The sequence below is a fragment of the Belonocnema kinseyi genome, chromosome 9, assembly GCF_010883055.1.
Source record: "Belonocnema kinseyi isolate 2016_QV_RU_SX_M_011 chromosome 9, B_treatae_v1, whole genome shotgun sequence".
NCBI classification, from domain to species: Eukaryota; Metazoa; Arthropoda; class Insecta; order Hymenoptera; family Cynipidae; genus Belonocnema; species Belonocnema kinseyi.
In genome coordinates, this window is record NC_046665.1 from 101636095 (window position 1) to 101649934 (window position 13840).

The 13840-nt window shown below is 23.8% G+C and overlaps 1 protein-coding gene across 1 annotated transcript in view; it reads left to right on the plus strand.

Moving 5' to 3' along the window:
- LOC117180346 overlaps nt 1–13840 on the plus strand; it is a 31427-nt gene that overhangs the window by 5424 nt on the left and 12163 nt on the right. The window contains exon 3 of the mRNA XM_033372793.1: nt 8403–9724. Coding sequence (XP_033228684.1) covers nt 8403–9724 — 1322 coding nt within the window. The remainder of the gene's footprint in view (nt 1–8402; nt 9725–13840) is intronic.

Here is a 13840-nt window from a genome sequence, read left to right on the forward strand (position 1 = left end):
CAGCACCATTCCTCCCCATTTATCCATAACCTGTCTCTCCCTATCCATACCATATGGCCCTTTTTCCTCTCTACCCAAGCCCTCTGCTCTATTTGCCATCTTTTTTAGTGGAAAATTGAGCTATGTGACTGAAATTGAAATTGCGTGAATCTAATTTATTTGAAAATTCATCTTTCTGGTAGAAAATTAATCTTCTTGGTTGACATTTTTTTGTTAATTAAAAATACAACCGTTTTTTTTAAATCACTTTTTTTTTATCACTGATAAATAACTGAAAAATAATTGATTTGACAAAACGATTCTAAATCCGTTAAAAATTGGAGAATTTCCAGATTGTAACTGTTTGAATTCGAAAGTCTTCATACGAATTGAGATTAATATAATATCATTTATGCCGATAATTTTATTTTTAAATAACAATTTTAATGATTCATCAATAAAATAATGTTAATTCAAAGTTTTAGGTTTTTCTTTATATTATTTTTAAATTAAATTGAATAAATAAATTTATTAATATATTATTTTTATTATTCTTCTTAACCATTAAAAATTGCACTATTCATTTAAGATGAGTAAATTGAATACAAATATATGTAAAAGTAAACAATTTGAAACTGAATTGTTTTACATAGAAAGCTTTGAATCTGTATAATTTCGAAGAGATTTTCAACTTTTAACGTTAAAATTTGAATAGTTCTGTTTCAAAAATGTTTAATTTGCAAGTGAAATTGTTAAATTTTGACGTATAAATAGCAATTGGACACTTATCATTTGTAAAATTTTTTTTAGTAATTTCAAGAGATATTTCATAGTCTTGAAAAGATTCAAAATTAGAAATGTGTTCATATTTTTGTTTAGAACTTCTAAATAAATTTTTTAATTAACCGAATTTTTCCTACAACTTTTGGAAAATCCTGCAAATTAAAAAAAAATTCCTAAAAACTTCCAGGTTCTGTTTTGTTTATTTTGGAAGTCTCTTAAAATTTTTAAAAATTTTCTGTTACAATAATTTTTTAAAATGAAAAATCATTTTCAATTTTCCTAGGAATCTTAAGAAAATGTCTTTATTCTTTTTAGCCTTTCACAATTCTTAAAAAGTTTCTAAATTTTTTGGTTCAAATCTGCAAAAATCTGCATTTTGTTTTAAATTCGGCTGTGAGTATTTGCACAAAAATTTCGGTTCCAAGTTCTAAATTTAATTTTGTATTTTCAAAACTTCTAAATATCTCTTAAGAACACTCTAATTTTGTCTACAAATAATAAGTGTTCCTATTGTTATTTATAAATTAAAATTTTAAGGATTTTTTTTAATTTGCAGGATTTTCTAAAAGTAGTAGGAAAAATGCAATTCATTTAAAAAATATATTCAAACGTTTCGAAAAAACGTCAACAATGATTTTAAATTTGGAAAAATATAAAACCAATTCTAGATTTCTCAATGTTTTGAAATCAATTTTTTAAGTTTTTGAAGGATGCATAAACTATTTTAAATGAGAATAATTTAATTTCTAATTTAAGAAAAAATGTATTTTTAATTTTTTAATTTGTCTAGCTTAAAATTACTTAAAAATATATAATTTTGAAAGTTTTCAAAGTTCATCGCTTGATTCTTTAATTTAGAGTATTGAAAGTGTTGACGTGGATTTATATTTTTGGAATTCAATCTGAATCTTTGAACTCTATAATTTATAAAAGTTCTAAATTTGGCAGTTTATCTGCATTTTATAAAAAAATTCAATTGAAAAGTGTTAGTACCTTCCTTTTCATACGTGTAAATTAAATTTATTGTCTATTATTTATTGCTTGAAATGCAACAATTTTTTTTTAAATGTAACTTTTTTTTAATACTGAATTGTTTTGATATAAGTTAAAATATTTGGTTAAAAAAGAATGTTTTTAGGCAGAGAAGTCATCTTTTTTGGTTAAAAACTGATCTTTGATTTAAAATTCATTTGTTTTATTGATAAATTCATCTTTTTTTGGTAGAAAAGTAATCTTCTTGAATGAAATTTCATTTTTCTTAAGTTAAAAATGCAATTTGTTTGGATAAGATTTGATCTGTTTTGGTTGTGGATTCAATTATTTGTTAAAAATTCATCTTTTTTGTTAAAATATCTATCAACTATTACACGTTTCGTTTAGAATTCATCTTTTTTGGTTGAAATTTCAAAAATTTAGTTTAAACTTATACTACTTTGCTAATTATTTATTTGATGTGTGTTTGAAGATTTAATATTTTAGTGGAAAATGCATGTATTTGGTTGAACCTTCGGGTTTTTTTCGTTTAAAATTAATTTTTTTAACTGAGTAATCAACTATTCCATTTTTGGTTGAAGAATTATATTTTTTAGTTGAAAATTCAACTGTTGGGTAAAAATGTATTATTTTGTTAAAAAATTCATTTTTTGTGTCGAAAATTAAACCTCTTATTTGAAGATGTAATTATTTTATTAGAAATTTAACCAGTTTGTTGAAAATTTAATTATTTTGTTGAAATTACAATATTCTTAAGAAGTAATATTTTTTTATTGATAATTTAATTTTTTTGTTAAACTTTGGTCTTTTTAGAACAAAAGTCTTTCTTCTGGATTGAAGCTTCATCTTTTTTTGGTTGAAACTTAATCTTAATGATGGAAATTTTATTATTTTGGATTAAAAAATTCAACTTTTTGGTTGAAAATTGATTTTTTCGATTGAGTAATCAACTATTTTGCTGAAAATTAGTCTTGTAGTTGAATTAAATTGTTTTTTTTTTTTAATGTAAAATTAAAATATTTTTTGTGGAAATTTCTATTAGCTATTACATATTTCGTTGGGAATTCATATTTTTGGTTGAAAATTTAACTAATTAGTTTAAAGAACAACTTTGTTAAAAATTCATTTTTTGTTTAAGGATTAAAAAATTTGATTGAAAACTTATATCTTTGGATAGCACTTTTTTTTAAAGTCAATTGTTTTAACTGAGAATTTGACTACATATTATATTTTAGATTGAAAATTGATCTTTTTTAGTTGAAAATTTATGTATTTTGTGGAACATTCGTCTTTTTTGTTAGAAAATTAATCTTGTTTAAATATGCAATTATTTTGTTAAAAATACAGCTAGTTTATTAAAAATATATTTATTTTGTCGAAAATTCAACTGTTTTAATAAAAATGACTTTTTGGATAAAAAAATTATTTTTTTTATTGAAAATTAATCATTCATTGTTGAAAATGAAATTGTTTGTTGAGAATTAAACTTTTCGGTGTGAAATTTTGTCTTTATTCTACAAAAAATCGTCTTTGTGATTTAAATATTCAAGTATTAAGTTGAAAATTCGAACATTTGGTTGAAAATTTAATTTTGTAGTTTGAAAATTCAACTAATCAGTTTAAATTTGAACTACTTTGTTAAAAATAAATTTTTTGTTTTAGGATTAAAAAATTTAGTTTAAAATTCATATAATTGGATTACACTTTTTTAAAATTAATTTTCGAACTGAGAATTTAACTATGCCAATTTTGGTTGAAAACTGATATTTTTCAGTTTAAAATCTTCTTATTTGATCAAGAAATTGTTTCGTTAAAAATTCAACTAGTCTAATAAAAATTTGCTTATTTTGTCGAAAATTTAACTATTTTCTACAAAAGTAATTTTTTTTATTCGAAAATTCAACTGTTTTGATGAAAATTAGACTTTTCGGATAAAAAAGTCATGGTTTTGGATTAAAAATGAATAATTTTTCAAGTAAAGTTGTTTGTTGAAAACTTAAATTTTCGGTTTCAAATTTCAACTGTCTTCTACAAAAATCATCTTTTTGACTTGAAAATTTAACAATTTAGTAAAAAATATAAGTTTTTGTTGAAAATTTATCTTTGTAGGTTAAAAATTCAACTAATTAGTTTCAATTTGAACTATTTTGTTAAAAAATTTATTTGTCGTTTTTAGATTAAAAATGTTAATTGGAAATTCATATTTCTGGATGACACTTTTTTATTAAATTAATTGTTTTGACTGAGAATTTGACTACATATTATATTTTAGATTGAAAACTGATCTTTTTTAGTTGAAACTTCATGTATTTTGTTGAAAATTCGTATTTTTTATAAAAAAAATTTTTTGTGCATAGAAAAGTCGTCCTTCTGAATGAAAAATTTATATATTTTGGTTGAAAACTCATCTTATCAAGTTTAAAATTCATGGATTTTTTTATATATTCGTCCTTTATTGGTAGAAAAATATTTTGTTCTGTTTAAATTTCATCCATTTTGTTTAAAAGTGCAACTGTTTTTTTTTAATTTTAAATACAAATGTTTTTCGCTAAAATATCTACTGACTGTGACAATTGAACTATTCCATTTTTGGTTGAAAAGTGGTCTTTTATAGTTGTAAATTAATGTATTTTATTGAAAATTCGTATTTTTTGTTAGGAAATTAATCTTCTTGTTTGAATATACAATTATTTTGTTAAAAATTTAACTAATTAATTAAAAATTAATTTATTTTGTCGAAAATTCAACGATTTTGTTCCAAATTTATTTTTTTGCTTGAAAATTTAACTGTTTTGGTGAAAATTAGTCTTTTTGAATAAAAAATCTTTTTTTTAAAATGAAAATTCATTTTTTTTTTAAATTAACCTGTTTGTTTAAAATTCAATTTTGTGGTTTAAAATTTCAACTATCTTCTACAGAAGATCGTCTGTTTTACTAAAAAATTTATTTATTTAGTTGAAAATTTGACCATTAATTGAAAATTTATCGTTTTAGGTTAAAAATTCAAAATGAAAATTTATCTGTGGTTGGAAATTAACGTTTCTTTTTTATGAAAAATTGATCTTTTTGACTTAAGTAAACTTTGTTCTAAAAAATTCGAGTTTGCAGCTTGAAAACTCAACTCTTTTATTGAAAATTTATAGCTTCTGGTAATAAATTAATGAATATTACTCTTTTTGGATGGAAGATTAATTTTTCTCTTTTAAAAATGAACTTTTTGTTTAAAAATGCAACTAGTATATTAAAAGTTTACATATTTTTTCGAAACTTCAACTATTTTCTTCAAAAGTAATTTTTTTCGAAAATTTAACTGTTTTGGTGAAAATTAGTCTTTTTGGATAAAAAAATCATTTTTTGGATTGAAAATGAAGCACTAATTAGTCAAATTTTTATTTGAAAAATTTACTTTTCGGTTTGAGATTTCAAACTGTCTTTACCAAAAACGTCTTTTTGACTTGAAAATTTAACTATTTAGTTGAAAATAAAATATTTCGTTGAAAATTCTACAATCTGGTTTAAAATTCAAATAATTAGTTTAAATTTTAACTATCTTGTTAAACATTTTTTTCAGATTAAAAATTTTTATTGAAAATTAATATCTTTGGATGGCACTTTTTTTTGAAAATTTATTGTTGTAACTAAGAATTTAAACACATATTATATTTTAGATTCCAAACTGATCTTTTTTATTTGAAAATTCGTCTTTTTTGTCAAAAAAATTAATCTTTTTTTTTAATATACAATTATTTTACTAAAAATTCAACATGTTTATTATAAATGTATTTATTTTGTCGAAAATTTAACTATTTTGTGCTAGAATAATCTTTTTTCCCTAAAATTCAATGTTTATATGAAAATTAGTGTTTTTTGGATAAAAAAAAATGTTGGATTGAAAATTAAACTTACTTTGTTTTTTAAATTTAAGTATTTAATTTTTGGTTCAATACTATTTTTTTTAGTTAAAAATTCAAGTATTTGGTCGAGAATTTATGTATTCTGTTTGATAATTTGTCTGTTTTTGGTAGAAATTTAATCTCATTAGTTGAAATGTCCTTTTTTTATTGATAATGCAACTGTTTGGTTGAAAATGAATTTTTTTTAAATTTTTTATTTATATTTTCGGGTTGAAAAAGCAGCAGTTTTACAGAAAATTAGTCCTTTGGCTTGAAAATTCAACAATTTATATGAATTTTTTTTCTTTCTTGACTAATTTTCACAAATCTACCTAGTTTGTTGTAAATTTAATATATTTTTTTAATTCAAGTGCTTTGGGGAATATTGGTATTTTTTCGATAGAAAAGTCGTCCTTCTGGATTGAAACTTTATCTTTTTGGGTCTCATCTTCTTAAGTTCAAAATTCATGCATTTTGTTGATAAATTCTTCTTTTATCGGTAGAAAACTAATCTTGCTGGTTGAAATTTCATCAATGTTGTTAAAAAATGCCACCAGTTTATTACATATTTATTTAGTTTGTCGAAAATTCAACTATTTTGTTCAAAAGTATTTTTTTTCGAAAATTCGACTGTTTTTATGAAAATTAGTATTTTTTGATAAAAAATTCATTTTTGTTGGATTGAAAAGTAAGGTTTCTTTCTTAAAAATTTAACTTCTTGGTTAAAAATTCACGGATTTTGTTAAAAAATGCGTTTTTATTTTAAAAAAATTATTCCTCTTGTTTGAAGATGCAACTATTTTGTTAACAATTTAAATAGTTTATATAAATTTTAATTATTTTCTTGAAATTTTAACTATTTTGTTAAAAAGTAATATTTTTGGGTCAAAAATTAAATTGTCTTGTTAAACATTGGTCTTTTTGTATAAAAAAGTTGTTCTTCTGGACTGAAACTTAATTTTTTTTTTGTTAAAAAGTCATCTTGCTTGGATGAAAACGGATCTTTTTTAGTTAAAAATATACATATATATCCTTGTCATAAATTCGTTTTTTTTTTTTGTAAAAAATTAGTCTTATTGATTGAAATTTCACAATTTTTGGCTAAAAATGCAACTGTTTGATTGAAAATTGGTCGTTCTGGTTAAATAATAAACTATTTTATTGAAAATTCGTCTTTTGTTTGAATTTAAGTGTTCTTTCTTTAAAATTAAAATCTTTTTGGGCTGAAATATCCATGAATTATTACATGTTTCATTGAGAATTTATCTTTTTTGGTGGAAAATTCAACTATAATGTCAAGCTACATTGTCAAGCATTTATTTTTATGGTTTAACAATAAAAATTTTAGTTAAAAATTTGTGTATTCTGTTAAAAAATTTGTTTTTCTTTTTAAAAAATTATTCCTCTCGTTTGAAGATGCAACTATTTTGCTAAAAAATTAATTAGTTTTTGTAAAATTGAATTATTTTGTTGATATTTCAACTATTTTGCTAAAATTTCAACTGTTTTGTTTAAAAATAATGTTTTGGTAAAAAATTTAGTTTTTTTATCTTTTCCGGTAGAAAATGAATCATTTTGTTTGAAATTTTACTATTTTTGGATAAAACTGCAACAGTTTGGTTGAGAATTGATTTGTTTTAATTGAGGAATCAACTATTCCGTTGAAAACTTGTCTTGTGGTTTAATTCAACTGTTTTTTATTTGAAATAAAAATCTTTTTGGTTGAAATATCTATCAACTATTACACGTTTCTTTGAGAATTCATCTTTTTGCTTGAAAATTCACTTAATTAGTTTAAATTGGAATTACTTTATTAAAAATTCATTTTTTTGTTTGAAGATTTTAAATTTTAATCGAAAATTGTTTTTTTTTTGTTAGAAAATTATTCTTCTTGTATTAAGATGCAAATATTTTGTTAGAAATTTAACTAGTTTATTAAAAATTTATTTATGTGGTCGAAAATTCAACGATTTTGTTAAAAAATTTTTTTTTTGCTCGAAAATTCGACTGTTTTGATAAAAATGAGTCTTTTTGGATAAAAATCTTCTTTTTTCTTATTCAAAATTAATTTCATTTCTAAAAAATAACATGTTTGTTTAAAATTCAACTTTTCGGTTTGAAGCTTCAACTATATTCTACAAATTATCGCCTGTTTGACTGGAAAATTCAAGTATTTAGTTGAAAATGAACTTTTTTGTTGAAAGATCGACAATTTGGTTGAAAATTTATCTTTGTAGATTGAAAATTCAACTAATTGGTTTCAATTTGAACTTTTTTGTTAAAAAATTAATTTTTTGTGTTTAGATAAAAAATTTTAATTGAAAATGGATGTCTTTGGATGACACTCTTTTTAAAAATAATTGTTTTAACTGAGAATTTGCCTACATATTACATTCGTCTTTTTTGAATACCATATACAATTATTGTTGAAAATTTACCGTTTTAGGTTGAAAATTCAAAAATAAAATTTAGCAATGGTTGAAAATTAACTTTTTTTTTTAATGAAAAATTGATCTTTTCGACTTTAAAAGTCAACTTTGTTTTAAAATATTCGACTTTGTAGCTTGAAAACTCAACTCTTTTATTGAAAATTTATATCTTCTGGTAAAAAATTAATAGTCTTTGATTGAAAATTAAACCAGAATTAATTTTATTTACAAAACTCATTTTGGCTATGAAGTTTGGAAAAGTATCATATAATACAAAAAAAATTTCGTCACTATTTTAATCAATTTAAAATAATGTAAATTTCAGAGTGCGGACTATAAAATTCCTAAACTGCGAAAGGGCACCGTGCCATCCCTTTGTCTAGGAATCACTTCAAAACTAAAAACTGGACCGAAATCTGAAAAATCCACCTTAAAAAGTAAAGAATCCCCAAAAAGTGAAGAATCTAGTTCAACAGAAAAATTAATAACGACTCAAAGTACCGATGATACTAACAATATTGATAGAGTGAATCAAACTGATAAAATTGATAATATTGGTAATATCGATCACAATTATTACAGTATGCACAATGATTACAATGCCAATAGCGAGACTGTTAATAACCTGCACTCTCAAATTGCAAATGAAAAACTAATATTGAACATCAATCCACAAAAGGAAGTGATCGAGACGAATGCGGAAGTCGAAGACAGTCTCGAAGTTCAGTGTAAAATCGACGACACTCCCTTGTTCGAAATAATTCACTGCAACGAGAAAAGTGTTGTCCGGCCGTTCGGCTGGTGTCGGCAAAATATGAAATACGATGGAAAGCGAATGGTACACTTTTGTCAATTTATTCCCAGAATGGACAAAGGAGTCGTGCAACCAGTCTGCACCAAACAGGTCCTAGTCGATGAGAATTTGAAAACGAGTATTTTAATAATGCGCCAGCAAATCGACAAGGATAACTCGGCTGCGAGACAAGAACCTCTGCAGAATATCGAGGATTTAGAAAAATTATTAAAATTAGTCAGCAGTTGGAGACTCTGTCCTGGATTGTCACTGACCGGAAGCGATGAAATTCAAGTGTCTTCGGCCCAAGCCTCGTCTGTTCATCAGGACAAGGAGGGCCTCTGGCGAAGTGTCGAGTGTGCCATGTTTCTGCCGGAAGGCACCCGAAACGGAAGTTGCGAAAAGTGTAGACTGATTAAAAAGGTGATTGCTAGGCGAATGCTGAGGCTGAAAGTTAGATCGCAATTGCAGCGGCTTCGGGTGACTTTGAGCGAGCCACAGCAGAGGAAATTGGACGAGATGAGGAAGGAGATGAGGACTCTGCGACGAGGCAGAGATCGGGCATTGGCTCGAATAAAAATACTCAAGGAGCAGAGATTGCTGGATTTGCAGAAGTTTAACAGTTCGCAGCGTACCTTGGAACAGCTGATACTTGAAACGAATCTTGCCGGGAATCAGAAACTTGTCATGTTGGAAATAATGGCGGCGTCGCGACAAACGGACACGAGGGCGAGGAGATACACGAAAGTTTGGATTGCCTTCTGTTTGACGCTTCACAGACGATCACCTGTCACCTACAGGTTTCTGAGGGCCAATAATATTTTGCCTCTACCCACGCCTCGAACGGTTTTAAGGTACTTTTTTTTTATTTTCGTATTGACTTGTCCCCTAAAAATTTAACTGAAACCTTTGTGAAATGATTTATTTGTTTATGAAGTCTTGTTTATCCGAAATCTTTGTAAAATATTTGAAATTCTTGTGAAATCTTTGGAAAATCACTAAAATCTTTGTCAAATTGTTGAAATTTTTGAGAAATGATTGAAGTCTGTGAAAGCTTTTAAATCAATCTAAAAGTTTTGTGAAATCTTTTTGTAATATTTGTAAATATGATTGAAATCATGGTAGAATATTTGAAAAATCATTGAAATTTTGTAAATCTATCCGAAATGTTTGCGAGATCTTTGAAATTTTTTGAAAATATTTGTAAAGTTTTTGGCATATTTTTAAAAATTGATAAAATCATTTAGGTATTTGTGAAAACTTTTAAAACTATCCAAATTTATGTGAAATATTTTAAATCTTTGAAAGAACCTTAGAAAATTTTTGAAATGTTTTTAAAATATTTGATAATATTTGTGAAGTTTTTCAAATCTTTGGGAGGCATTTGAAATGTTGGGGAAATCATTTATTCCTTTGTGAAATCTTTTAAATTTATCCGAAAGCTTTGCGAAATATTAAAAATATTTGTAAAAATCATTGAAATCTTTGTCGAATCTTTGCAAAATATTTGAAATACTTGTAAAATCTTTGGGAAATCATTGAAATCTTTGTCAAATTGTTGAAATTTTTGAGAAATTATTGTAGCCTGTGAAAGGTTCTAAATATATCCCAAAGTTTTTTGAAATGTGCGAAATATTTTTGAAATATTTGTCAAAATGATTGAAATCTTTGTCGAATCTTTGGAAAAGCATTGAAATCTTGTAAATCTATTTGAATTTTTTGCGAAATCCTTGGAAAATCATTGAAATATTTTTGAAGTATTTGGTATATTTTTTAAATTGTTAAAATCTTTACGAAATCCTTTAAGTCTTTTTGAAGACTTTTAAAACAATCCAAAATTATGTGAAATATTTGAAATCTTTGTGAGAACCTTAGAAAACCTCTGAAATGTTTTTAAAATATTCGATAATATTTGTGAAATTTTTCAAATCTTTGCGAGACATCAGAAATGTTTGGGAAATCATTGAAATATTTTTGAAAGATTTGTGAAATTTTTTAAATAATTGGGAGATCATTTATTCCTTTGCGAAATCTTTCAAATTTATCCGAAATCTTTTTAAAAATGTTGCGAAAGACTTGAAATATTTGTAAAAGTGATTAAAATCTTTGTCGAATATTTTCAAAATATTTAAAATCTTCTAAATCTTTGGGTAATCATGAAAATATTTTTGGAAGTTTTGTGAAATCTTTGCGAACAATTTTTGAAATATTTGTAAAAATGATTGAAATATTTTTCGAATCTTTGCAAACTATTTGAAATTCTTGTAAAATCTTTTAAATTTTTGGGAAATCACTGAAACTTTTGTCAAATTGTGGAAATATTTGAGAAATTATTGAAGTCTGTGAAAGCTTTTTAATGTATTCTAAAGTTTTGTGAAATCTTTGCGGACAATTTTTGAAATATTTGTAAAAATGATTGAAATCTTGTTGATATCTTGTAAATCTATCTGAAGTTTTTGGGAAATCGTTGGGAAATCATTGAAATCCTTTGAAAATATTTTTGAAGTATTTGGTATATTTTTTAAATTGTTAAAATCATTAAGAAATCATTTAAGTCTTTGTGAAAACTATCCAAAATCATGTGAAATATTTGAAATCTTTGAGAGAACCTTAGAAGATCATTGAAATCTTTTCAATGTTTTAAAAATATTTGATAATATTTGTGAAATTTTTCAAATCTTTGCGAGACATTTGAAATGTTTGTGTAATCATTGAAATATTTTTGAAAGATTTGTGAAAGTTTTGAAATAATTGGGAGATCATTTATTCTTGTGTGAATACTTTTAAATTTATCCGAAATCTTTGTGAAAACTTTGCGAAATATTAAAAATATTTGTAAAAATGATTGAAATCTTTGTTAAATCTTCAGAAAATCATTGAAATCTTTGTGAAATCTTGTAAATCTATCCGAAATCTTTACGAAATATTTGAAAATTTTTGGGAAATCATCGAAATCTTTTGAAAATATTTTTGAAGTGTTTGGTATATTTTTAAAAATTGGTACAATCATTAAATTCTTTGTGAAAACTTTTAAAACTATCCAAAATTATGTGAAATATTTGAAATCTTTGTGAGAACCTTAAAAAATCATTGAAATCTTTTTAAATGTTTTTAAAATATTTGATAATATTTGTGAAATTTTCAAATCATTGCGAGACATTTGAAATATTTGGGAAATCATTGAAATATTTTTGAAAGATTTGTAAAATTTTCGAAATCATTAAAAGATTATTTATTCCTTTGCGAAATCTTTCAAATTTATCCGAAATCTTTGTGAAAACTTTGCAAAATATCAAAAATATTTTTGAAATATTTGTAAAAATGATTGAAATATTTGGGAATTTGAGAAATATTTTTTAAATATTTGGTAATATTTCTAAAATTATTGAAATCTTTAAAAAAATCATTTAAATCAGTTTCAAATCTTTTTGAAATATTTTGAAATCTTTGCGAAATATTTGAAATATTTTTTAAAATGTTTAAAAATGATTTAAATCTGTGTAGGATCTTTGGAAAATCATTGACATCTTGGTGAAATCTTGTAAATCTAGCCGTAATCTTTGCGAAATCTTCGGGAAAATCATTGAAATCATTTGAAAATATTTTTGAAGTATTTGGTATATTTTGAAAATTGTTAAAATCTTTGTGAAATATTTGAAATGTTTAAAAAATATTTGATAATATTTGTGAAATTCTTTGAATCTTTTCGAGACTTTTGAAATCTTTGGGAAATCATTGAAATATTTCTGGAAGATTTGTGAATTTTTTTTAATTATTCGGAGATCATTTATTTCTTTATGAAATCTTTTAAATTTATCCGAAATATTTGCGAAATATTTGAAATATTTTTCAATATTTGTAAAAATAAATTAAATCCTTGTCGCATCTTTGGAAAATCATTGAAATCTTTGTGAAACCTTTTAAAACTATCCAAAATTATGCGAAATATTTCAAATGTTTGTGAAAGCTTTAGAAAATCATTGAAATCTTTTTGAAATTTAAAAAAAAAATTTGATAATATTTTTGAAATTCTTCAAATCTTTGTGAGACAATTGAAATCTTTGGCAAATCATTGAAAAATGTGTGAATTTTTTTAAATCAATGAGAGATCATTTATTTCTTTGTGAAATCTTTTAAATTTGTCCGGAATCTTTGTGAAATCTTTGCGAAATATTTGAAATATTTTTGCAATATTTGTTAATTTTTGTAAAAATGATTGCAATCTTTGGTGAATCATTGATGTCTCTGTAAAATCTTTTAAATCTATGCAAAAATTTTGGAACTATTTTGGAAATATTTGGTAATATTTGTGAAATTATTGAAATCTTTGGAAAATCATTTATGGCTTTGCAAAGTCTTTTCAATCTATGAAAAATCTTTGCGAAATAATTGAAACCTTTATTATCTTTAAGAAATCATTGAAATCTTTCTGAAATCTTTGGAAATTTTGAAAATATTTTTAAATTATTCTGTAATATTTGTGAAATTATTGAAATATTTGGGGAAAAAATTGATGTCTTATTGTTTTTGTAAAATCTTTTAAATCTATAAAAAATCTTTGCGAAATCTTTGTAGAATTTTTGTTATCTTTGGAAAATCATTGATCTCCTTGTAAAATATTTTTAATCTATGACAAATTTATGCAAAATATTTGAAACCTTTGATATATTTAGGAAATCATTTAAATCTTTGGAAATATTGTTTAAATATTTGTAAAATTATTTAAATATTTAAGGAATCTTTTAAATCAGTGTTTAATCTTTCTGAAATATTTAGAAATCTTAGCGAAATATTAGAAATGTTTAAAAAATATTTGGTAAGATTTTTGAAATTCTTACATTTTTGTGAGATTGTAGGCAATATGAATTTTATGTCTAGAGAAAAAGTCTTTGCCGCTTCTGTTTTTATTCAAATTTGAAGAGCAATTATAGATCATTTAAGAGAAAATAAAGCATTTATTTTTTAAACAA